The 27,447-nt window shown below is 30.3% G+C and overlaps 3 protein-coding genes across 5 annotated transcripts in view; 1 reads left to right on the top strand and 2 right to left on the bottom strand.

The window, feature by feature from the left end:
- The window catches only part of LOC135133376 (uncharacterized), a 279,871-nt gene extending 267,984 nt beyond the window's left edge, over positions 1-11,887 (bottom strand). The window contains exon 1 of one of the 3 annotated variants that reach the window (XM_064061771.1): positions 11,749-11,887. In XM_064061771.1, coding sequence (XP_063917841.1) covers positions 11,749-11,836 — 88 coding nt within the window. In that variant the 5' untranslated portion in view covers positions 11,837-11,887. Of the gene's footprint in view, positions 1-4,567; positions 4,657-11,748 lie in introns of those variants that run through there. The other 2 variants (XM_064061773.1, XM_064061772.1) reach the window with 2 other exon arrangements.
- On the top strand, positions 4,835-20,072 carry LOC135133378 (uncharacterized). Its single transcript, XM_064061776.1, has 2 exons — positions 4,835-5,590; positions 19,634-20,072. The coding sequence occupies exons 1-2, from the start codon at positions 5,008-5,010 to the stop codon at positions 19,888-19,890; spliced, it is 840 nt and encodes a 279-aa protein (XP_063917846.1). The 5' UTR covers positions 4,835-5,007; the 3' UTR covers positions 19,891-20,072.
- The window catches only part of LOC135133375 (PAN2-PAN3 deadenylation complex catalytic subunit PAN2), a 36,590-nt gene continuing 29,182 nt past the window's right edge, over positions 20,040-27,447 (bottom strand). The window contains exons 15-17 of the mRNA XM_064061770.1: positions 20,619-20,840; positions 20,461-20,570; positions 20,040-20,410 (exon numbers count right to left, since the gene is read on the bottom strand). Of these exons, the coding sequence (XP_063917840.1) occupies positions 20,241-20,410; positions 20,461-20,570; positions 20,619-20,840 (502 nt within the window). The 3' untranslated portion in view covers positions 20,040-20,240. The remainder of the gene's footprint in view (positions 20,411-20,460; positions 20,571-20,618; positions 20,841-27,447) is intronic.

The raw sequence follows: 27,447 nt of genomic DNA, 5'->3' as shown, positions 1-27,447 counted from the left end.
ACATTTCAGGTGAGATTTATTCTAAACAACTTAAAGATGAGTAAGCAAATTTTGGTTAGCTCATTAGAGTAGTTTTAAAGTGCACCCAAATAATCAACTCAGCTGTTTGGTACATTGTTTGTGCAATAAAGTCACCCAAACACGAGCTGCATTTTCGTATTTTACAAGCGCCGAAACATTAAATCAAACTCATCGAAGTGGCACCCAAGCCTTGACTATTTTAGTAGTTCATTCACTTGCAATAAACGTTACTTAAGTAAGTATGCGCGGTGTTTACTTATCGTGGACTATTTCTCTGATGAAACCTCTATTTTCTCTCACAATGCTTTTACAGTCGTGAAAAATCCGGCGTCTGGGTTTCAATTTCCACGAAAAACGCGCTCGATTTTAACGCATCCACTGCCCGTAAGTTGGCATCAAATTCGCAGACAAGATTTATCTCAAGCAAACTTCACGCAACTTTCACAGGCAGCATGAAAAAACTGAAAAAAATTTAAAATTCGAAAAACTGAAAAATAGAAATATCGAGGAACTGAAAAATCAAAAATTCGAAAATCAAAAAATTGAAATATTGAAAAATGGAGAAACCGAAAACTTCGAAATTGAGAAATCTTCAAAAACTGTCCATCGAAAAACTCGTAAAATCGAAAATTGAATAAAAATGAAAATTAAATATCGAAAAATGGGAAAATCAAAAAGCCATTAATGAGAAATAGAAATCGAAAAATTGAAAATTTTAAAACGTCAAAAATTGAAAAATCGGAAAATTTAAGAGTCAAAAAATTGAAAAAACGTGAAACATCAGAAAATTGAGAAAACGAAAAATGAAAAAATATAGAAATGGAAAATTTGAAGAATCGCGGAACTGAAGAATCGAAAAGTTCAAAAATTCTAACACTAAAATACTGAAAAATTGAGTTATGGAAAAACTGAAAAAAATATCGAATAACTGAAAAATACCAAAAATAAAATGTTGAAAAATTGAAAACTTGAAAAATCGAGAAATCTAAAAATTGATCCATCAAGAAAAACCGGTAAAATCGAAAATTGAAAAAGGTAAAATTTAAAAAAACGAAAAATTCAAAAATCAACTAAAGAAAAATAATAAATAAATAATTGAAAAAATGAAAAATCGAGAATTTGAAATTCCAAAACTGAAATGAAAAATTAAAAAATCGAAAAATTTAAAAATCGAAAAACAGAAAAGTCTAAAACCGAGAAGTCGAAAACTGGAAATATGTATTAAGAAATTAAAACATCAAAAAAAAAACAAAAATCTAAAATTTAAAAATTCGAAAAATTGAAAAATAAATATCGGAAGGAATGAAATATCATAAAGCTCAAAAGTGAAAAATCAAGGAAAGCGAGAAATAAAAAAATCTAGAAGTTTAAAACTGAAAATTAAATATCGAAAAATTGAAAAATTGAATTGAAAAGATGAAAAATCCAAACAGTGAAAAGTCTAGAAATCGAAAAACGGGGAAATCAAAAATCCATTAATCGAGAAACAGAAATCGAAAAATTGAAAATTTAAAAACGTCAAAAATAAAAAAAATCAGTCGAAAAATTGAAAAATCATAAAACTGAAATATCAGAAAATTGAGAAATCGAAAAATGGAAAAATCCAGAAATCGGAAATTTGAAGAATCGAGGAACTCAAGAATCGAAAAGTTGAAAAATTCCAACACGAAAATACTGAAATATTGAGTCATCGAAAAATTGAAAATCAAACATCTAAAATTTAAATATTGAATAACTGAAAAATCCCAAAATTGAAATGTTGAAAAATTGAGAAATCGAACACTTGAAAAACCGAGAAATCTAAAAACGGATCCACCAAAAAAATCGTAAAATCTAAAAATTAAAAAAATCGAAAAATGTAAAATTTTAAAAAACGATAAAAATCAAAATAGCAAAAAATTAGAAAATCGACAAATCGAGACATCAGATTTTATATTAAGACCATCGAAAAATTGAAAAATCGAGAAACTGAAAAATCTAAAAATCTAAAAACCGAAAAATCTAAAATCGAGTAGTAGAAAAATCGAGAAATCGAAACGTGATAAAACCGAAAAAATTATAAACTCGAAAAACTGAAAAACAGAAGCATGGAAAAACTGAAAAATCGAAAAATGTAAAATTTAAAAAATCAAAAAATTAAAAAATTAAAAACAGAAAAATCAAAAATTTAAAAATCAGAAAATTGAAGAATTGAAAAAATTAAAAATCGAGATAGTGAAAAATTTCGAATCTGAAATGAAAACTTGAGAAATCGAAAAAATTAAAAATCAAATAATTTTAAAAACCGAAAAATTGAAATTTTTAAAAATCAAATGTTTGAAAAGTCGAAAAATTGAAAAACCGGAAAATCTAAAACCGAGAAGTCGAAAACTGGAAATATCGAAAAATCGAAACATCAAAAAATTAAAAAATCTAAAATTTAAACATCGAAAAATCTAAAATTAAAAAATTGAAAAATAAATACCGAAATGAAGAATGAAATGTAGAAGAACTCAAAAATTAATAATCGAGAAATCAAATAATCTAGAAGTTTGAAAATGAAAAATTAAAAAATCGAAACATCAAAAAAATTTTAAAATATAAAATTTAAACATCGAAAAATTGAATTGAAAAACTGAAAAATTGAATAGAAAAACAAAAGAATCCAAACGTGAAAAGTCCAAATCCAAAAATGGGAAAATCAAAAATCTATTAATCGAGAAATAGAAATCGAAAAATTGAAAATTTAGAAACGTCAAAAATTGAAAAATTGAAAAATTTTATATTAAAAAAATCAATGAATGAAAAAATTGAAAAACTAAAAAATCGAAAAATTTAAAAACCGAAAAATCTAAAATCGAGTAGTAGAATGATAGAAAGATCGAAACGTAAAATTTAAAGAATGGAAAAATTGAAGAACTGAAAAAATGAAAAATCGAGAATTGAAAAATTTCCCAGAGAAATTTAAACCGACAAATCGAAAAATCTAAAACCGACAAGTCGAAAACTCGAAATATTAACAAATGACACAAAACTGAAAAACTGAATTGAAAAACTAAAAAATCCAAACGTGAAAAGTCCAAATTGAAAAATGAGAAAATCAAAAATCTATTAATCGAGAAATAGAAATCGAAAAATTGAAAATTTAACAACGTCAAAAATTGGAAAAATGGAAAATTCTAAGAGTCGAAAAATGAAAAAATCGTAAAACATCAGAAAATTGAGAAATCGAAAAATGAAAAAATCGAGAAATCAGAAATTTGAAGAATGGAAAAATTGAAAAATTCTAACACTAAAAACCGAATAATTGAGTCATGGAAAATTGCAAATCGGAAAATTGAAAAACTGAAAATCGAAAAATTGTCTATAATTTCGATTTTTGTTTTCCAAAAATCAACACGGATTCATAAACCACAAATGGAGAAGAACATTGTGGTAGACAGATGAACACACGGAAAGGGGAGATCTATTTTTTCGTAGTCTGGGAGTCATGAAACATCGAGAAACATTAAATCTTCCTTACGCTCGGAAAGTAAAATGGTAAAAAAAGACGAAAAAATATTAGAAGGGGGACAATCCAGATTCTATTTAAATTAATTTTGCGTCCTCGAACTTCATTTTCAATGGATCTACATTCTGCTACGAGAAATGTGTTGCATAATTTTCAAGAAAGCTAAATGTAAGCTTAATTTTACGTTAAATTAATCCTAAAATTAAGTTTATCGATTGATAAAATTTCAAAGATTTGCATAAAATAGCTTTCAAATTAGTTTGGTAATTCACTTGTACGTATGGAGTTAATTTATTTCGTTTATTTCAGATATTCGGTGATATGACGTCACATGTGACTTTTTTACGCATCTAGAAAGTACTTTGAACTTTGCAGAAAACCTACATTCAATTATCATCTGCGGTCTGAGCTATATGTTATCATTTAAATATTTAGATTCTAGATAGAGGAGAATGAAAAAGTAAAATTCATGTACTTTCCTGTAGCCATTAATTTTTATGAAAATTTTACTGGTCACGGTTCACATTTCAGGTGAGATTTATTCTAAACAACTTAAAGATGAGTAAGCAAATTTTGGTTAGCTCATTAGAGTAGTTTTAAAGTGCACCCAAATAATCAGCTCAGCTGTTCCGTAGATTATTTGTGCAATAAAACCACCCCAACACGAGTTGCATTTTCGTATCTTACAAGCGCCCGAAGTGACACCCAAGCCTTGACTATTTTAGTAGGTCATTCACTTGCAATAAACGTTACTTAAGTAAGTATGCGCGGTGTTTACTTATCGTGGACTATTTCTCTGATGAAACCTCTATTTTCTCTCACAATGCTTTTACAGCCGTGAAAAATCCGGCGTCTGCGTTTTAATTTCCACGAAAAAGGCGCTCGATTATAACGCATCCACTGCATGTAAGTTGGCATCAAATTCGCAAACAAGATTTATCTCAAGCAAACTTCACACAACTTTCACAGGCAGCTGCCGACAATAGTTTGAAACTCACGCAATCTATCGAGCGCTAAAACGCGCCGCTCTCCCTCAAAAACACAAATACTACTCACAAAATCACCACCACACTCCTGCCACCATCGAAAAACCCGACCGAATAAAAAAATCGCCGAACTTTGTAAAAGCGAACGCTTATCGCGGCCGCTTTGTTCCAACTACAGGTAAGAAGGAAACACGTTTCTTATCAGGGGTCATACCTTATCTCTCGCTACGGCTGATATCAATGTGTCATAAGCATAAAGGTCACCATTTACGCACCTACCATTTCGTACCCACGATCCAAACGGCAATCCGACCAGTCGCATGCGACGATCCCACGAAAATTGATAACTCTTCGACGGGGAAAAATTTCGATCGGGCGACGCCTGCGCGCCGCCGCCAGCAGACGAATCAAGTAATCCTGCTGAAAGTTCCGGGAATAATCTCGACGAGCCAGCAGGATTCCCACCCCTGCTATCGATCGCCCGTTTGTTTACCAGAAATATGGTGAAAAATGAGTGAAAACAATGCGAACGACACGCTAGTGATGTTTTTCAAAGTCGTAGTGGTTATCGTGTTCGTGTACCCTTTCCTCCACTACGCCCTCTTCAAAGGCGACGACGTCCAGCCAGCCGAGAACAAAACCGAGCCTGCGACCAACGAAACAGAAGTGCCGATCGAGGTCAAGCCTGTGCCCGTGGTCCGGCAGCCGACATGCCCGGTGTCCTACCTACTCGTGATCCTTCAGGAGCTCTGCACGGATTTGCACTTGCAGCACGAGCAGTGCACTCCTGAGGACTTCTACGACCTGGAGAAGCACAAGCTGCCGAGGAACAACGCCAAGAACACGACGGGGGAGCCGAGGGGGACGATCGTGGGGTGCGTGGCGGCGGGGTTGCTGCTGACGTCGCTGGGGGCGGCGTTCCTGGAATTGTACAAGGCGAAGAGTCACACTCCGGTCAAGAACACGAAGCCTATGATCAGCAGGAAGTGCTCGTTGGCCGATTTGACTGTTTTGAAGCACAACAGAAAAGAGTTGGTGAGGAGGGAGTCCATTATGGAGATTCCGGAGACTGGGGGCACTTTAAAACCACTGGGTAGGAAGGTGTCGAGACCACCTTTGCGTTTAGATTAAGGTAGCGCACTTGGTGGTGTGTTTGTTGTGTTTTCTTGATGTTGATATTTTTAGGGTGTTTATGTGATATAGTTTTAAGGCGGGAATGTTTTGAGGTATTTGTGTTTTTTTGATGTTGTTTTTGCTGGTTTTTCTTTTCCCGATAATAAAACTAGCGTTGAACGGGAGGGTTTTTGTGATACCTGTCCAAATTAGTGGTATTTAGTGATATGCTTTTCCTATAAATTATCATTATCACACACAAAAATTTAAAAAAAAATTGTAGGTTGGTAACATGTTTCTAACTAATTAATTAATGTCGTAATACTAGAAGGTCGCGCCCTTTAGGTGACAAACATTAGAGCTGATTAAATTCATAAGACAGATAGCGACTTTCGATAATTTAATTGATAATATTCATTATCTGTTATTACGTGTTTAAATATCAAATATTTCTTAAAAACAAACTACACTCATTTCGCAAAAAATATATAAAATTTTGTTTAATATATTGTAATACACATATTATGTGAGTTGACACATTAATGATAATGTGTCCATTTATATTTCGACTAATTATAATGTAGTAATTTAAAAATGTTACGCTCTTTATGTGTTGAACAATGGAACAAACTAAACAATTAATTTTTTAGAGAAAATAATAATTATGTTTTTCATCCTCTAGTTGAGATAGTAACCAGCAAACAAAATTATTTTTTACGTATCTGGTATCATTCTGAATAATGTCCCAAATTAATCTTATTTTTAAAATTCCACGAAACCATCAAATTTTTATGCGTAACACCGAGATTATACAAGAGATAACAACGATTTATTCATCCCCCCAGTAAATTGGTGACGTCATCTCATTTTGCATGGATTGCCTCGAAACGATTTTACATAATAATGTCATTTCTGCTTGTTTTTCTTTATCATTGAATTTGGAATTAACGCACCTTGAGAACTAATACAGACTATTTAATAACTTAAACTACATCTTCACTACAAATCAGTCTATTAATTTTTGATAAAAAAAAGGACAAATATTTATCGTCTGGCATCAACAACAGAAATTTCCACCTGATCTTTATTAAAAAAATATGTACGTACTACTATCAGATAAAAATGAACGACTGCTGAAAATTATACAGTTGAAAATCATATCTAATCTTCGTGCATGTTCAGGTAAATTAAAAATATTTCCCTGCGGCGCGGGCAACAAAGTTTTATTATGCATTGCTTTTACGTTTTCTCGACCTTTCGTGACCCCTAGAGTTCGAAGAAATGGATTTCCCGTTTTCGTCTGTCTGTCTGCCGTCCGGATTTTTATTAAACAGATAATCTCCGAAAGTACTGAGCCGATTGTTGTCAAATATTGTATTTATATTAGAAATATCATGTAGATGGTCAAACGCTGACCAAATTGTTTCTAATCATCCCCATGAACGACGTGATAACATCCCCTCAAATGTTTTCATAATTAGTGGGGTTTAAATTTTTAAAATAACATACTTGTGGACTTTATGACTCTGTTTTCAAATTTTTTCCGAGGGATTATAAGGCGAATTCTTCTTTTAGTTTTTCAATACTTTAATCTCTCGATTTTTCAATTTTTCGATTTCCTAATTTTTTCAGTTTTGGGATTTTTCAATTTGTCTTCGATTTTTCAATTTTCCGATATTTAGACTTTTTACTTATTGGATTTCCAGATATTGTACATTTTCGATTTTTCAATTTTTCGACTTTTTCTATATTTTATTTTACAATTTTAGATCTTTTGATTTTTCAGTTCTTGAATATTTCTATTTCTTAATTTTTCGAATTTTTATATTTTAGATTTTTCAGTTTTTTGATGTTCTGATTTTTCAATTTCACAGTCTTACATTTTTCGATTTTTCAGTTTTCGATTTTTAAAATTTTTGATTTTTCGATTCAACTTTTTGATTTTTCAGTTTTTCGATTTTTCGTTTTTTATACTTTTAAATCTTTGATTTTTCAATTTTTAACTTTAAATTTTGGGTTATTTCGATTTCTCGACTTTTCTACTTTTCGACTTTTCAAAATTTCCACTTCTCTGTTTCAGTTTCTCATTTTTTTAATGTTACGGTTTTTTGATTTTTAAATTTTTCAATTTTTCAGTTTTCCGATTTCCCAATTATTCGTTACTTCACTTTTGGAATTTTCGATTTCTAGATTTTTCGGGTTTTTGATTATTCGTACTTTCAATTTATCGACTTTTTAAATTCAGATTTTTGAACTTTTTGTAATTTTTGATTTTCAATTTTTCGATTTTTGACTATTTCGATTTCCTGATTTTTTTATTTCTCGATTTTTCAATTTTTCGACTCCTCTATATATCATTTTTTCAATTTTTTGATGTTTTGATTTCTCGGTTTTTTGATTTTTCGCCTTTTTGATTTTTCAGTTTTTAGATTTCCCAAGTTTCGTCTTTTCAGTTTTGGAATTTTTCGATGGATAGATTTTTTTTGATTTAGCAATTTTTGTTTTTTTTTTTTAATTTTTCGATATCTTGATATATGAACTTTTTTAATTTTAGATTTTTACATTTTTTGTAATTTTTAATTTTCAATTTTTCAAGTTTTCGATTTTTCGATTTTGGACTACTTCGATTTCCTGATTTTTCTACTTCTCAACTTTTCGATGTTTTGATTTCTCGGTTTTTCGATTTTTCGACTTTTCGATTTTTCAGGTTTTAGATTTCCCAAGTTTTAGTTTTCGAATTTTTCAATTTCCCAAATTTTCTGTTTTTCGATTCTCCACTTTTCCACTTTTTCAATTTTTCGGTTTTTTGATTTTCCGGTTTCTCGATTTTTTCATTTTCGATTTTTAAATTTTAGATTTTTCAATTTTTTGATGTTTCGATTTCTCGATCTCTCGATTTTTCGGTTTTTACACTTTTAAATTTTTGATTTTTCGATTGTTATTTTTTCGATTTTTCGATTTTGGGCTATTTCGACTTATCGACTTTTCAAATTCCCAATTTCTCTGAGTTTTCAATTTGTCTTTGATTTTTCAATTTTTCGATATTTAGACTTTTTACTTATACGATTTCTAGATTTTGTACATTTTCGATTTTTCGATTTTTCAATTTTTCGACATTTTCTATATTTTTTTTTACAATTTTAGATATTTCGATTTCTCGATATTTCAGTTCTTGAATATTTCTATTTCTTTTTCGGTTTTTCAGTTTTCGAGTTTTAAAATTTTTAATTTTTCGATTCTTCAAATTTTTGGTTTTTGAGTATTTCGATTTTTCGTTTTTCATACTTTTAAATTTTTTATTATTCAATTTTTAACTTTAAATTTTGGGTTATTTTGATTTCTCGACTTTTCTACTTCTCGACTTTTCAAAATCCCCACTTCTCTGTTTCAGTTTCTCATTTTTTTTAATGTTACAGTTTTTTAATTTCTCGCTTTTTCGAAGTTTTGGTTTTTCGAGTTTTAGATTTTTCGATTTTTCAGTTTTCCGATTTCCCAATTATTCGTCACTTCAGTTTTAGAATTTTTCGATTTCTAGAATTTTCGGTTTTTTGGTTTTTCATTTTTTCGATTTATCGACTTTTTAGTTTTAGATTTTTAAACTTTTTGTAATTTTTGGTTTTCAATTTTTCGATTTTTGACTATTTCGATTTCCTGATTTTTCAACTTATCGACTTTTCCATTTCTCGATTTCTCCATATTTCATTTTTTCAATTTTTCGATGTTTTGATTTTTCGATGTTTTGATTTCTCGGTTTTTTGATTTTTCGCCTTTTCGATTTTTCAGTTTTTAGATTTCCCAAGTTTCGTCTTTTCAGTTTTGGAATTTTTCGATTGCTAGATTTTTTTTTGATTTAGCAATTTTTGTTTTTTTTTTTCAATTTTTCGATATATTGGTATATCAACTTTTTTAATTTTAGATGTTTGTATTTTTTGTAATTTTTAATTTTGAATTTTTCAAGTTTCCGATTTTTAGATTTTGGACTATTTCGATTTCCTGATTTTTCGACTTCTCAACTTTTCGATGTTTTGATTTCTCGGTTTATCGATTTTTCAATTTCTCAAATTTTCTGTTTTTCGATTCTCCACTTTTCCACTTTTTCAATTTTTCAGTTTTTTGATTTTCCGGTTTCTCGATTTTTTCATTTTCGATTTTTAAATTTTAGATTTTTCAATTTTTTGATGTTTCGGTTTCTCGATCTCTCGATTTTTCGGTTTTTACACTTTTAAATTTTTGATTTTTCGATTTTTTAATTTTCCATTTTTCGATTTTTTGATGTTTCGGTTTCTTGACATCTTAGTTTCTCGATTTTTCAAGTTTTCGATTCCTCAATTTTTTAACATTTCAATTTTTTTATAATAAAACATACAGGCCGAAGATTCATTCATAGTCTTTAAAAAAGATTCTAGAGGTTCCCAAGCTTCTCTCAAAACCTTTCAAGAATAGAACTTCAGGTGCCTGAAGATTCTTTCAAATTCCCAAAAAAGACACTAGGGGGTTCTAAAATTCTTACAAAATTTTTCAAAAAAATCAAACATTAAGCGCCGCAGATTCTTTCAAACATTGTTATCCCAAGATTCTTTCAAAATATTTAAAACAAGACACTCGGTGCCCTCAAACTTTTTCAAAAACAAAAAATCGGGAGTTGTGAAATTTTTTGTATTTTTTTTTTATGAAACCAAAAGGCCTTGAAGTTGCTTTCACATTTTTAAAAAAGACCATCATAGTTGTCCAAAAGATTCTTTACAATTTTTAGAAATAAAGACATTATGGATCCCCAAGACTCTTCTGCATTCTTAAAGATACTAGGGACTTCCACACTCTTTAAAACAAGAAGTAAAAAGACTTTGGGGCCCCAAGATTCTTTCAAATTCTTGAAAAAGACACTAGGAATCCACAATCTTAAAAAAAAAATAGTAAGGACCGTAAGATTCTTTGAAATCTTAAAAAAAAACACCCAGGGTGTTCTAAGATTCATCCAAATTTTTTCAAAACATCAGATGCCCGAAAATTCTTTCATAAAAAAAAAAATTATTTCAATTTTTTTTAAACTCGGAGCTCCTAGGATTCTTTCAAACTTTTTCAGAAACGCAATGGCAGGAGTCACAGTTTTCCGAAAAATTCGAAAATTTGATTATGCAATTTTTTCTTAAAACTTCTATAAGTTATAATAAAGATGTGTCATTTAAGATACGATTTATTAAGTAAAATTTTGAATGACGTCATCAATTTTTTGAAGTGGTATAAACGAATAAGTTTGGATTAACGACTTAAATGCTTACGACAACCTTAAAAAAGCCTTCAGTTTTGCAGTTTCAAAGTTAAATTGTAAAATGTTATTATAAAAATTTGGATGGTTGGGGTAAAAAGTCGAGGCGGATTCATAAACTTCACGTATAAGGAGTATGTCATTTGATAAAATTTAAGTACATTTTTTCGTATTGAAAACAAGTGATATAAGAAAACACAATTCGTAAAATAAAAAAAAATGTGTCTTACACTATTATCCTGAACACACACGTTCAACACAACAAAGTCATAACAAATAGTCGAAGCAACTAATAAAATTAATTTGAATGACACAAAGACAATAATAAAAGGAGTAATATTTTTGTACATGATGTCAATATCTGAAGTCTGAATTACTCACACATGATTTCATAAACTCTCATTAACAATTTAATAACAAACAGTAAACCGTTAGTTGTTAAGGACCCTTACAATTTTCTGAAAATAAAAACATTAACGGGAATTAGAACTCAACGTTATTTAATTTTTCAATAATATCAAAAAATTGTTTAAAAAAAAAACACAAACATTTTTTATTTACGATTTCATTGTATTTTATGAACATGAGTGGGTTAATTAATCACATAAAATGAGTACAATGACGAATTATTCCATACTTTTTCGCCAATTAAGGTACAAAACGTTCCACGATGTATTTGTTAACGATATTACAATATTAAAATCGAAGGTTGCTGTGATCCAACGACATTTTAAATATCAAAGCGCATATCAAGGTAATTTATTTAAAACGAAACTAATAAACAACAAAGAATTATTATAAACATGAGCCCGTCGTGTACTTAATCTTGCAAATAACAATTAATTACTAACTCTTAGATCGCAACAAAATACCTTCACTCCTTGGGTGATGAATTGATGATGGATGATCGATGTCTGGTAGCACAGAAAACGGTTGTCGTGTCCGAACAAAATAGATCATTTACTACTAAAACAACTATTATTGCACAAATGTTTATAAACTAAACCGGAAATTAGCTATAACGAAAGCAAACAAAATCGACATCGATGAAGTGTCTAATTTTGACGTATCGGACTGGCACTGCCTACTTTGTTTCTTTTGATGGTGGAAATTGCGCCTTATAAACAAAATAAAAATAGAAAATAAAACTTGGCGGTTAATTTAGTTCAATTTGAAACGACTTTAGTGTCGGAAAGTTGGCCACCTTGTGAACTTTGTGCATCTATAGCAACTTTACCTACACATTTTTGGTTATTTGGTCGTTTTTAAACGAAGTGTCAACCACAAACTTACAAAGAATATAGACGGGATGTTTTTAGACAAATCTAGTAATTTGGTTGGCAACCAATTTCGTAGATGCAAAGATCCCTAACGAAAAATGATTAAGTTGAATTGATGTAAGGTTAGAAAATGTGACAAAAACTGTAATAGTTGCTGTTCCCGCTGACGTTGCTCTTAGAGCTGAAAATTATCGTTTATAAACTCAATTTACCATTTTAGAGATGTTTTAAGTTTCTTGTTACCGAAATAAGTCTACATATATTAAGAAAAAAACGGGAAAATGTAGCCCCGCCCACCCACCCTATCTCAATTGTGATGACTTTTTTTATTCGTCGTGAGACAAGAAGGCGGAGCTTAACTGCAAAATACTCATTTCTTTACAAAAATTTACCATTTTAAACCTGTTTAGGTTTCTAAGAATAAAAAAATCATCATAATTGAGATAGGGTGAGTAGGCGGAGTTCATATTTTGTCTTTTTTCTTAATATACATGGTATTAACTGAACAACACGATACTCAAAAACATGTCTATAATTTCTTGTAAAGAAATAAGTATTTTGCAGTTAAGCTCCGCCCCCTCGGTTCACGGTGAATAAAAAAAATCATCACAATTGAGATAGGGCGGGTGGGCGGGTTTACATTTTACTTTTTTGTTGTAATATGTGTAGACTCCTTGTTACAGCATGAAAATTAAAACATGTTTTTAATTTCTTGTAAAGAAATAAGTATTTTGCAGTTAAGCTCCGCCCCCTTGGTTAACGGCAAATAAAAAAAAATCATCACAATTGAGATTGGGCGGGTGGGTGGGTTAACTATTTTGCCTTTTTGTTTTAATATGTGTAGAATTCTTTTTACAACATGAACCTTAAAATATGTGTGTAATGCAAAATTTGAAATATGGATTCTGGAATTAGGCTCCACCCCATAATTGCAAAATGCATATTTCCTTGCAAAAATGGACCATGTTTTAAGTTGCTTGTTGGGAAAAGATGGCTATGTATATTAAGAAAAAAAAATGCAAAATATAGGCCCCACCCACCCGCCCTATCTCAATTCTAATGATTTCTTTTTTTTGTCGTTAACCGAGGAGCAGAGCTTAATTGCAAAATTCATATTTCCTTACAAAAATTTACCATTTAAAACCTGTTTTAGGTTTCTAAGAAAAAAAATCATCACAATTGAGGTGGGGTGGGTGGGCGGGGTTAATTAATTGTCTTTTTTCTTAATGTACATAGTATTCTTTGAACAACACGATACTCAAAAACATATTTTTAATTACTTGTAAAGAAATAAGCATTTCGCAATTAAGCTTCGCCCCCTTGGTTCACGGCGAATAAAAAAAATCATCACAAATGAGATCGGGTGGGTGGGCGGGCTTACATTTTGCCTTTTTGTTTTAATATGTGCAGACTTCTTTTCACAACATGAAACTTAAAATATGTTTAAGTTTGAAAATTTGTATAAAGAAATATCGATTTTGCAATTGGGCTCCACCCTATAATTACAAAATGCATATTTCCTTTCAAAAATGTACCAATTTAACCACATTTCAAGTTTCTTGTTGTGACAAGATTTATTAAGAAACAAAAGGTAAAATATAGGTCCCGCCCACCCACCCTATGTCAATTGTGATGATTTTTTCATTGGTTGTCAGATCGAGGGACAGGGTTTAAATGCAAGATCCATGTTTGTCTGGAATTTAAACATGTTTTAAGTTTCTTGTCCGGAAAAATCGACTGCGTATACTAAGAAAAAAAGGCAAAATATATGTCCCGCCCCCCCACCCTATCTCGATTCTGATGATTTTTTTTATTCGTCGTAAACCGAGGGGCGGAGCAAGATCCATATTTGTCTGGAATTTAATAGTATATTAAAGAACGAGTTTCATACGGCAAATATAAAGGATGAGTGCCACAATAGCCTTACGAACGAGTTATTTATACTATTTTTTCTATCGGGCACGTTTTTTCGCAAAATTAACTTAATTGAAATTTGCGTTTTTTTAAATCTGGGGAATTTTGTCGTGGTTGATGATGGGTTGGTCTGAGTTGAACCACGAAATATTTGAAGATCGAATTTTCACAACAACAACTGTAATTCGAATCAATTCGAGTTAAAATTGGTTAAAATGTCTTGTGAAGAAGTTTGTGAAGTCCTTACGCCTCCCGAAATACGGGAAATTTTAATTTGACATTTGCCACTGACATTCAACTGACATTTCTCGTCATGGCTACCAATCTTACCGATCTAAATTACACCAGATCTATTTTAGAACCCCTGTCCGCTATTAACGAACCGCTATGACGTCATTTGGGTGCTTTAATAGCTCTATTAGAAAATCGAAAAATGTGCGCAGTAGAAAAACATGTTTTTAATCTTAAATTTTACAAAGAAAACTAAATGTATTAATTAAAAAAGAAAACCGAAAAAGAAGCTAAACTCATCCGTCTCGATCTCAAACGTGAGGAATTTTTCATTCGTTCTCAGAGCCAGGGGCGGGGCGTAATTGCAAAATCGATATTTTCCCGATGCAAATTTACAATTTTAAAAATGTGTTGTTTCTTGCTGTGAAAAGACGACTGCGTATATTAAGAAAAACAGCAAACTATAAGCCCCGCCCACCCACCCTATCTCAATTGTGGAAATTAATTGCAAATTCCTCTACAATAAATTACCACGGAAGACATGTTTTTGAGTATCGTGTTATTCAAAGAATACTATGTATATTATGAAAAAATTAAAGCCAAAGATTAAGCTCCATCCAGACCTGCTTTGATCTAAATATTAATGAAGTTTTCATTAGTTGCCACACCTAAGGGAGGAGCCTAATTGCCAAATCCATATTTCCTTACAAAATTGTACCATTTTAAATGTGTTTTAAGTTTCTAAGAAAAAAAATCATCACAATTGAGATGGGGTGGGTGGGCGGGGTTTATATATTGTCTTTTTTCTTAATATACATAGTATTCTTTGAACAACGCGATACTCAAAAACATGTTTTTCATTTCTTGTTAAGAAATAAATATTTTGCAGTTAAGCTCCGCCTTGGTGCACGGCGAATAAAAAAAATCATCAGAATTGAGATAGGGTGGGTGGGCGGCTTAGATTTTGCCTTTTGTTTTAATATTTGTAGATTTTTTTTCACAACATGAAACAAAATATGTTTAAGATGGAAATTTTGTATAAGGAAATATCGATTTTGCAATTAGGCTCCACCCCATAATTGCAAAATGCATATTTCCTTGCTAAAATGTACCATTTCAACCATGTTCTAAGTTTCTTGTTATGAAAAGATACCTACGTATATTGAGAAACAAAAAGCAAGATATAGGCCCCGCCCACCCACCCTATCTCAATTGTGATGAATTTTTCATTGGTTGTCAGATCGAGGAGTGCGGTTTAATTAAATGCAAGATCCATGTTTGTTTAGAATTTAATAGTATATTAAAGAACGAGTTTCATAAGGGAAATATTAAGACACGAATTCAAATTTATAGAAAGAGGCGAGTTATATAAAGGATAAGTGCCACAATGGCCTTATGAACGAGTTATTTTACTATTTTTTCTACCGCGCACGTTTTTCCGCAAAATTTACTTAATTGAAATTTGCGATTTTTTTAAATCTGGGGAATTTTGTCGTGGTTGGTAATGGGTTGGTCTCAGTCGAACCACGAAATATTTTAAGTTCGAATTTTCACAACAACAACTGTAATTCGAATCAATTCGAGTTAAAATTGGTTAAAATGTCTTGTGAAGAAGTTTGTGAAGTCCTTACGCCTCCCGAAATACGGGAAATTTTAATCTGACATTTGCCACTGACATTCACCTGACATTTCTCGTCATGGCTACCAATCTTACCGATCTAAATTACACCAGATCTATTTCAGAACCCCTTTGGGTGCTTTAATAGCTCTATTAGAAAATCAAAAAACGTGCGCGGTAGAAAAACACGTTTTAAGTTTCTTGTCCTGAAAAGACGACTGGGTATACTAAGAAAAAAAGGCAAAATATATGCCCCGCCCACCCACCCTATCTCGATTCTGATGATTTTTTTTATTCGTCGTAAACCAAGGGGCGGAGCTTAATTGCAATATCCTAATTTTTCTACGAGAAATTACCATGTAAAATACTTTCTTCGTCTTAAGTTTTACAAAGAGAAATAAATGTATTAATTAAAAAAGAAAACCAAAAGAGAAGCCCCACCCATCCGTCTCGATCTTAAACGAGATGAATTTTTCATTCGTTGTCAGACCGAGGGGCGGAGCGTAATTGCAAACTCGATATTTTTCCTATACAAATTTACAATTTTAAAAATGTGTTGTTTCTATCTGTGAAAAGGCGACTGCGTATATTAAGAAAAACAGCAAACTCACCCTATCTCAATTGTGAAAATGAATTGCAAATTCCTTATAATTTCTCTACAATAAATTACCACGTAAGACATGTTTTTGAGTATCGTGTTATTCAAAGAATACTATGTATATTAAGAAAAAATTAACGCCAAAGATTAAGCTCCACCCATACTTCCCCTGGTTTAAATAGTAATGAAGTTTTATATCGTTGGCAGACCTAGGGGCGGAGCCTAATTGCGAAATCCATATTTCCTTACAAAAATTTACTATTTTAAATGTGTTTTAAGTTTCTAAGAAAAAATCATCACAATTGAGATGGGGCGGGTGGGCGGGGTTAGATTTTGCCTTTTTGTTTTAGTATGTATAGATTTCTTTTCACAACATGAAACTTAAAATATGTTTAAGATGGAAATTTTGTTTAAGGAAATATCGATTTTGCAATTAGGCGCCACCACATAATTGCAAAATGCATATTTCCTTGCAAAAATGTACCATTTTAACCATGTTTCAAGTTGTGTATATTAAGAAACAAAAAGGTAAAATATAGGCCCCGTCCACCCACCCTATCTCAATTGTAATGAATTTTTCATTGGTTGTCAGATCGAGGGGCGGGATTTAATTAAATGCAAGATCCATGTTTGTCTAGAATTTAATAGTATATTAAAGAACGAGTTTCATAAGGGAAATATTAAGGCACGAATTCAAGTTTATAGAACGAGGCGAGTTATATAAAGGATGAGTGCCACAATGGCCTTATGAACGAGTTATTTTAGTATTTTTTCTACCGCGCACGTTTTTTCGCAAAATTTACTTAACTGAAATTTGCGATTTTTTAAATCTGGGGAATTTTGTCGTGGTTGGTGATGGGTTGGTCTGAGTTGAACCACGAAATATTTGAAGAACGAATTTTCACAACACCAACTGTAATTCGAATCAATTCGAGTTAAAATTGGTTAAAATGTCTTGTGAAGAAGTTAGTGAAATCCTTACGCCTCCCGAAATACGGAAAATTTTAATCTGACATTTGCCACTGACATTCACCTGACTTCCCTGGCTTCCAATCTTACCGATTTAAATTACGCCAGATCTATTTCAGAACCCCTTTCCGCTATTAACGAACCGCTATGACGTCCTTTGAGTGCTTTAATAGCTCTATTAGAAAATCAAAAAATGTGCGCGGTAGAAAAACATGCTTGAAGTTTCTTGTCCTGAAAAGACGACTGCGTATACTAAGAAAAAAAGCAAAATATAAGCCCGCCCACCCACCCTATCTCGATTCTGATGATTTTTTTTATTCATCGTAAACCGAGGGGCGGACCTTAATTGTGAAATCCTAAACTAAATGTATTAATTAAAAAAGAAAACCAAAAGAGAAGCCCCACCCATTCATGATGAATTTTTCATTCGTTGTCAGACCAAGGGGCGGAGCGTAATTGGAAAGTCCATACTTCCCTACAAAAATTTACCATTTTAAACGTGGTTAAAGTTTCTAAGAATAAAAATAACATCACAATTGAGATGGGGTGGGTGGGCGGGGTAAATATTTTTTTTTATGTACATAGTAGTTAAGTTATTCTTTGAATAATGCGATACTCAAGAACATGTTTTTAATTTCTTCTTTGGCAGTTAAACTTCGCCCTCTTGGTTCACAGCGAATGAAAACATTCATCACAATCGAGATAGGGTGGGTGGGCGGGCTTATATTTTGCCTTTTTGTTCTTTTCACAACATGAAACTTAAAACATGTTTAAAATGGAAAAGAGAAGCCCCACCCATCCATCTCGATCTCAAACGTGATGAATTTTTCATTCGTTCTCAGAGCAAGAGGCGGAGCGTAATTGCAAAATCCATATTTCCCTATACAAATTTACCATTTTAAAAATGTGTTAAGTTTCTTGCTGTGAAAAGACGACTGCGTATACTAAGAAAAAAAGGCAAAATATAAGCCCCGCCCACCCACCCTATCTCAATTGTAATGATTATTTTTTAATCGTCGAGAGACAAAGGAGCGGAATTTAATTGCAAAATCCATATTTCCTTAAAAAATTACTATTTTAAATGTTTTTAAGTTTCTAAAAAAAAAAATCATCACAAATGAGATGGGGTGGGTGGGCGGGGTTTATATATTGTCTTTTTTCTTAATGTACATGGTAATCTTTGAACAACATGATACTCAAAAACATTTTTTAATTTCTTGTAAAAAAATAAATATTTTGCAGTTAAGCTCCGCCCTCTTGGTTCACGGCGAATAAAAAAAATAATCACAATTGAGACAGGGCGGGTGGGTGGGCTTACATTTTGCCTTTTTGTTTTAATATATCTGGACTTCTTTTCAGAACATGAAACTTAAAATATGTTTAAAATTTGTATAAGGAAATATCGATTTTGCAATTAGGCTCCACCCCATAATTGCAAAATCCATATTTCCTTGCAAACATGTACCATTTCAACCATGTTTTAAGTTTTTTGTTGTGAAAAGATGGCTATGTATATTAAGAAAAAAAAAGGTTAAATATAAGCCCCGCCCACCCGCCCCATCTCGATTCTGATGATTTTTTTTTAATTGGGTTATACAAAGTAAACTAAATGTATTAATTAAAAAAGAAAACTAAAGGAGAAGCCCCATCTATCCCTCTCGATTTCAATCGTGACGAATTTTTCATTCGTTGTCAGACCGACGGGCGGAGCCTAATTGAAAAATCGATACTTTCCTACAAAAATTTACCATTTTAAGTATGTTTTAATTAAGAAATTTAAGACTGGAATATTAACAAGAAAATGTAAGCCCTTGTAGTTATATATAATACCTAATCTGTTTTTGAGACGAATAGCAATAAATTCGGTGAACAGGTGATTAAATGGTTTAATATTAGTCGACCTCATTATAAAAATTTGATTTTTGTGGAATCAGTGCTCTGTCAACCAGAAAAATGTCCAACTGTGACGGGAGGGGTAATTTTATAGTTGTTTTAAGTGTTTCACCAAAAAATGAATTACCAAAAAAAAAAATCAGTGTTTTGTCTCATTCCACTCCGCACCCCGCTACAAGCAACCATCCCCCGCCTGCGCTTTCGGTGTGCCCCACTAACATTCCGCCGTTTGTAAATAACCCTTTTTTGGGCAGGTTTTAGACCACCCCCGTTGTACCGAAGATGTTCTTTCCCCGTCGGACCAAGCGAGATGACTTGTGGAAATTCGTACAGCACTTACCAAGAGTCTCGACGTCCTTCCATCGAATCTCGCCGCCTCTCGATCATCGACAGCCGAAGAGGCTCGGTGTCTGTCGATTGCAGGCAGGCCTCGCTCGACGCTCGACGGATATCCATAGATAACGAATCCCCCGAGCGTCGCCATTGGTCGAGGCTGGTGCACAGACACTGAGTCCCCTACTGCAATCATATCGAGAGATATCTATACTAGGCCATATGGTGTGCACAATTTATTTACTGTTGGTGTCATATATTGTCACTTAACGTTTTTAGATGATATATTTTATGTGAGCTTTATCAGAGGTTATTAAGTATGGTGTGTCCATATAAAATTAATTTATTTTGAAAAAATAATTTACAGTGTGTTATTTCCACCTTGTCGTTTGATATCTTGTATAAACAATAAAGAGCTGGAATGGTTCGGTTGACGTAAACTGACACGAAACACGTTAAAATTGTAGACATGATAGACTTTATAAAAAAATTACAACAAATCATAAGTCAGTAAGGCTCCGGTTTATACTATGTGTCTTCAGGGACCTTCCAGTTGAGGAGTTTCCCGCGGTCGTAGAGGTCGGCCAGGGCTTCGCCCACCTTGTTTTGAGCTTCCAGTTGTTTGTATTTTTTGTACAGGTGTAGCGCCGCTCGGGCGTCCTCCACGGAGTCGTGCGTCTCGGATTGGATCTTCACCCCTAAAACACAAACCTGTAACTCCGTTACTCCACCCTACGCCACCAACTACCCAAGAAATGCCACGCCAGGAACCTAAGAGACACCATTCTGTGATGAGGTAGATGGAACAAATGCACGGTGTCTGCCACTTGCTCTGGAGGCACTACCAAGTTTATAACTCTGTGAAGCAAAAGTCAGAACGGTCACGTGGCGAGTCACATGACTCACCTGAAGTCGTTCTTGAGTCCGTGGCCGACGAAAATCACGCCGCTGTCTTGCAGGAATCGCAGTTTGGTGTAGGTTGATTTTAGCGTGGTCAGGTGCTTTGAGCTGAAGTTGGCGTCCAGGTCGCCGGGTTTGATTCCAGAGAACTTGGTTAGGTAGTCGACCACTTGTTCCTGGGTCGAGATGTAGTCGTCTATGAACGGGACTCCCTCCATGGGGCCGGTTCTACATCAAACGCTTTAATTCGTGGAGGTTTAACTAATGTCGGGTCGTAGAAAGTTGGATGTATCGCGGTTGTAAAGTACGTTTTTGGCCGAGGTACACACAATTTTGTGACGACTGGGTGAATTTATTGGTACATTTTAGTCATCGGAAAATACTAAATCAAATCTTCTGGAACGAAAATTGGAAAAAGAGTAACAGAGACACAATTATCAGATATTTTTTGGAAATATTTGAAAACGGGAGAATTCATGGAAGTCCACTACGTACTTTTTCGGTTTTCCTACGTTCTGATTTTATAATTTTTCTTTTTTCCAATGTGAAATTTTTCAATTGTTCGGTTTTCAGTTTTTTGATTTTTCAATTTCTCGATTTCTCAATTTTACGAGTTAGCATTTTTCCATTTTTCGATTCTATTCTATCTATTCAATTTTGACGATTCTATAATTTTTCGATTTCCCAATTTTTGGATTTGACAATTTTTCGATTCTATGCGTTTTTCTTCTTTCTAATTTCACAATTTTTCCATTTTTCAATTATTATTGTTTCCTACACTTTTTCATTTATTTTGTTTTATAATTTTTTGTTTCAATTTCAATTTTTTCAATTTTTCGTTTCTTCAGTTTTTGGATATTCTAATTTTTGGATATTTCAATTTTTCAGTTTTTCAACGTTGTGATGTGATAATTTTTCTTTTTTTTTTCAATGTGAAATTTTTCAGCTTTTCGGTTTTCAATTTTAGATGTTTCAATTCCTCGATTTTTTAATTTTACAAATTTAGAATGTTTCCATTTTCAATTATGTACTTAATTTTAAAACTTTTTCATTTATTCGCTTTTCGATTTTTAGATTTTTAATTATTTAGTTTCCCCAAATGTCGATATTTCAATTTTTTGACTTTACAGTTTTGACAATTACATAATTTTTCGATTTCCCAATTTTTGGGTTTGACAATTTTTCGATTCTATTCGTTTTTCTTCTTTCTAATTTTCCAATTCTTTAATATTTTTCGATTTTTAAGTTCCTCAATTTTCAATTTTTAATTTTTTTAATTTTTCGTTTCTTACATTTTTGATTTGCAATTTTCCTAGTTTTCATTTTACTTAAATATGTAATAATAATAATTGCTAAAATATTTCATTTTTTCAATTTTACAATTTTTCCATTTTTCAATTATAGGTTCCTACACTTTTTCATTTATTTTGTTTTATAATTTTTTGTTTCAATTTGAATTTTTTCAATTTTTCGTTTCTTCAGTTTTTCGATATTCTAATTTTTGGATATTTCAGTTTTTAAATTTTGCAATTGTTTGTTTCGGTTTTTGTTTTCATCATTTTTTCAATTTTCCAGTATTTTAACGTTGCGATGTGATCATTTTTCTTTTTTTTCAATGTGAAATTTTTCAGTTTTTCGGTTTTCAGTTTTAGATGTTTCAAATCCTCGATTTAATTTTACGAATTTAGAATTTTTACATTTTCAATTATGTACTTAATTTTAAAACTTTTTCATTTATTCGATTTTCGATTTTTAGATTTTTAATTATTTAGTTTCTCCAAATGTCGATATTTCAATTTTTTGACTTTACAGTTTTGACGATTCTATAATTTTTCGATTTTCCAATTTTTGGATTTGACAATTTTTCGATTTTTAAGTTCCTCAATTTTCAATTTTTCAATTTTTTTATTTTTCGTTTCTTACATTTTTGATTTGAAATTTTCCTAGTTTTCATTTTACTTAAATATGTAATAATTGCTAAAATATTTCATTTTTTCAATTTTACAATTTTTCCATTTTTGAATTATTGGTTCCTACACTGTTTCATTTATTTTGTTTTTATAATTTTTTGTTGTTTCAATTTCAATTTTTTCAATTTTTCGTTTCTTCAGTTTTTCGATATTCTAATTTTTGGGTATTTCAGTTTTTAAATTTTGCAATTGTTTGTTTCGGTTTTTGTTTTCATTTTTTTCAATTTTTCAGTTTTTCAACGTTGTGATGTGATAATTTTTCTTTTTTTTTAATCTGAAATTTTTCAGTCTTTCGGTTTTCAATTTTAGATGTTTCAAATCCTCGATTTTTTAATTTTACGAATTTAGAATTTTTCCATTTTCAATTATGTACTTAATTTTAAAACTTTTTCATTTACTCGATTTTCGATTTTTAGATTTTTAATTATTTAGTTTCTCCATATTTAATTTTTCTAGATATTTCAATTTTTAGACTTCACAGTTTTGACGATTCTATCCTTCGTTTTTTCTTATCTCTAATTTTCCGATTCTTTAATGTTTTCGTTTTTTAAGTTTCTCGATTTTTAATTTTTAGATTTTTTAATTTTTCATTTTCACAATTTTCGATTTTTTAATTTCATGATTTTTCAATTTTTTGTTTCAATTTCAATTTTTTCAATTTTCCGTTTCTTCAATTCCTCTATTCGCACTTTTTCAATTTTTCGTTTTTTAATTTTTCAGTTTTTCGATTTTCCAACTTTTGGACATTTCAATTTTAAATTTTTCAATTTTTTTAGATTTTTTGGTTTTTCAAAGTTCTGATTTTATAATTTTTCTTTTTTCAATGTGAAATTTTTCCATTTTTCGGTTATCAATTTTACGAGTTTTGAATTTTTCCGTTTTTCGATTTTTAATTCCAATTTCTGGATATTCAATTTTTCAATGTTACAGTTTTCCACTTTACAATTTTGACGATTCTATAATCTTTCGATTTTACTATTTTTGGTTTTTCCAATTTTTCGATTTTATTCGTCTTTTCGAAATTCGAAAGAAGAAAAACGAATACAATCGAAAAATTATAAAATCAAAAATTCATTCTATACTCATCCGTTTTTTCATTTTTATAATTTTGCATTTTCCATTTTTTTATCGAAAAGTTGAAGAATGGAAAAATTAATAATCGAAAAACTTGAAAATTGAAAAGACCAAAAATAGAGATTTCGTTTTTTAGATTTTGTACTTTCGTCGATTTTTTGAGTTTCTCAATTTTCAATATTTCGATTTTTAAATTTTTTGTTTTTTCAAGTTCTTGTTTTCCAATTTTTAGATTTCTTTTTTTCATTTTATACTTAGTCGTTTTATGATTTTTGATTTTTCACTTTTACTTTACAATTTTGGAATTTTCAATTTTTTTGATTCGGGGAGTTGAAAATTAGAAAAATTGAAAAATCGAAAAACTGAAAAAACGAAAAATACAGATTTCGTCTTTTTGAATTTTTTGTTTCTTCAATTTTTTTATTCAAAAAGTTGAAAAATTGAAAAACTGGAAAATCGACAAACCAGAAACGAAAAATTCAAAAATCTACATATTAAAAATTGAGAAACTTAAAAAATTGACAGTGCAAAATCGAAAAAATGGAACATTGGTATATTTTAAGTTTTTCCAGCTTTTCGATTTTCCAAAATTTTTCGATTGTGTATATTTGCGATTATTAAATTTTCAATTCTTGAATTATTCTTTTTTTCAACTTTTTGAATAAAAAAAAATGGAAGAATTGTAAAAATGAAAAATCAAAAATGAAAAAACGAATAAGTATAAAATGATAACTTGAAAAATTTCAAAATTGGAAATCAAAAACTTCAAAAATTGAGGACACGAAAAATTCAAAAATGGAAAGAAACATTCAAAAAATAAAGGAAATGAAAAAATTAAAACGGTGATATAATAAAATCAAAAAAATGAAAAATAAAAAATAGGGAAAAGGAAAATAAAAATCAAGGAAAAATCGGATAACTACAAATCAAAGATTGAATGATTGAATACACGAAAAACTATAAAATCGAAAAAAATATAAAGGAAATGAAAAAACCAAAAACTGTGGTATCATAAAATCGAGAGAAAAGTTAAAAACAGGGAAAATCAAAAATAAAAATTGAGGGCTTGAAAAAGTGAGAAATCGAAAAATTTAAAAATGAACCTGAAAAATCGACAAATCGGAAATTGTAATACGGAAAAATTTCACATTAAAAAAAGAAGAGTTATAAAATTAAAACGTTGAAAAACCTAAAATTAAAAAAAAAAAATAATAAAAACAAAAAACCGAAACGAAAAATAGAAAATTTAATAACCGCAAAAATATAAAATCGAAAAAAATTGCAAAATCGAAAAACTGAAAATACTTAAAATACATATTTAATTTTTTCGATTTTTTAAGTTTCTCAATTTTTTCAAGTTAATTTCCAATTTTGAGATTTTTCAAAGTTTTCATTTTATTCTTGTTCGTTTTTTCATTCTTGATTTTTCGATTTTAAAGTTCTGCAATTTTTCCATTTTTTTTATTCGAAAAGTTGAAAAAAAGAAAAATTAAAAACCGAAAAACTAAAAAATCGGAAAAAATAAAAATCGAAAAATTGAAAATCGAAGAACTGATGAAACGAAAAATTGAAACATTAAAAAACTAAAAACGGGAAACTTAAAAAATCCACAGTGCAAAATCGAAGAAATGGAACATTGGTATATTTTAAGTTTTTCCAGTTTTTCGATTTTTCAATTTTTTTCGATTGTATATATTTGCGATTACTAAACAACTTTTTGAATAAAAAAGGTAGAATTGTAAAATTGAGAAATCAAAAATAAAAAAACGAATAAGTATAATATGATAACTTTGAAAAATCTCAAAATTGGAAATCAAGAACTTCAAAAATTGAGGACTCGAAAAATTCAAAAATCGAAAGATTAAAAATTGAGGAAGTTTAAATTCGAAAAAATGCAACATTCAAAAAATAAAGGAAATGAAAAATGAAAAACAATGATATATAATAAAATCGAAACAATGAATAATTAAAATAGGGAAGAAGGAAAATAAAAATTAAGGAAAAATTGAGAAATCGAAAAATTAAAAATTGAGAAAATGAAAACTCGGAAAATCAAAAATTGTAATATCAAAAATTGCAAATCGAAAAATTGAAATTTGGAGGTCGAGAAACTATCAAAAAATGAAAACTTGGGAAAATCTAAAAATGGAAATTAAGAACTTCAAAAATTGAGGAAACGAAAAATTTAAAAATCGGAAGATAAAAAATTGGGAAACTTAAATTCGGAAAAGTGCAAACTCGCAAAAACGAAATTTGTATTGCAAAATCGAAATATTGAGAATTAAAGAAATCGGAAAATAACTGGGAATCAAATTTTAAAAAACTGAAAAATTTAAAAATTGCTAAAACGGGAATCTGAAAAATTAAATACCGAAAATTAAAAAAATTGAATCCACGAAAATGTACAAAATCGAAAGAAACATTTTTAAAAATAAAGAAAATGAAAAAACCAAAAACTGTGGTATCATAAAATCGAGAAAAGTTAAAAATTGGGAAAATCAAAAATAAAAAATTCAAATCGAAAAATTTAAAAATGAAACTGAAAAATCGACCAATTGGAAATTCTAATATCGAAAAATTTCACATTAAAAAAAAAAGTTATAAAATTAGAACGTTGAAAAACCGAAAATTTGAAACAAAACCGAAACGAAAAATCGCAAAATTTAAAAATGAAAACTCATAGAGTTGCATTTGTAAAATTGAAGAAACAAAAAATTGAAAATTTGATAATCGCAAAAATATAAAATCGAAAAAAATTTAAAAATCGAAAAACTGAAAAACCTTAAAATACATATTTCTTCATTTTTTCGATTTTTTCAGTTTCTCAATTTTTTCAAGTTAATTTCCAATTTTGAGATTTTTCAAATTTTTCATTTTATTCTTGTTCGTTTTTTCATTCTTGATTTTTCGATTTTACAGTTCTGCAATTTTCCCATTTTTTTGATTCGAAAAGTTGAAAAAAAGAAAAATTAAAAACCGAAAAACTAAAAATCGGAAAAAATTAAAAATCGAAAAATTGAAAATCGAAGAACTGAAGAAACGGAGAATTGAAACATTAAAAAACTAAAAACGGGAAACTTAAAAAAAAATCGGAAAAAAACAATGAGTCGGAAAATTAGAAAAAAGAAAAACGAAAAATTATAGAATCGTCAAAATTGTAAAGTCAAAAAATCGAAAGATCGAAATTTAGAAAAATTAAATATAGAGAAACTAAATAATTAAAAATCTAAAAACGTAAAAATTCTAAATTCGTAAAATTGGAAACCGAAAAATTGAAAAAATTGAAATTGAAACAAAAAACTATAAAATCGGAACATTAAAAAATCGAAAATTTGAAGAAATGAAAAACTGTAAAATCAACCTTGAAAAAACGAAAAAGAATAAAATGAAAACTGAAAAATCTAAAAATTAGAAATCAAGAACTTGACGAACTGAAGAAACGAAAAATTCAGGAATCTACATATTGAAAATCGAGAAACTTAGAAAATCGAAAAAATTAAACATGAATTATAAGTTTTTTCAGTTTTTCGATTTTTTTAATATTGGATATACACTCACCGGCAAAAAAAGCGAATCACCCAAAGTTTGTATTGAAAATGGTTCCTTTTTTAAACGTTTGGCTACAGTCAATATCAGTTTTGAAACAATCACACAAAATATGCTAATACTAGGTTTTTGGTTCTTTTTTGTACATTATATGAACCTCAAATCTGAAGATGATAAATTTTTTCCAACAATGAGATTTGCAGTTGTGACGTTTAGAGGGCATTAACAGACGGTTTGTCATTGTG

The sequence above is a fragment of the Zophobas morio genome, unplaced genomic scaffold (assembly GCF_036711695.1).
Source record: "Zophobas morio isolate AGI-343-1 ecotype UQ-CSIRO unplaced genomic scaffold, CSIRO_AGI_Zmor_V1 ptg000021l, whole genome shotgun sequence".
NCBI lineage: Eukaryota > Metazoa > Arthropoda > Insecta > Coleoptera > Tenebrionidae > Zophobas > Zophobas morio.
This window is presented reverse-complemented; position numbering and strand designations above follow the sequence as displayed.

Coding starts and splice junctions, on each gene's coding strand:
- LOC135133378 (XM_064061776.1), top strand. CDS start 5,008: ATGAGTGAAAACAATGCGAACGACACGCTAGTGATGTTTTTCAAAGTC. Junction 5,591..19,633: donor GGGCACTTTAAAACCACTGG/GTAGGAAGGTGT, acceptor TTTTTTGGGCAG/GTTTTAGACCACCCCCGTTG.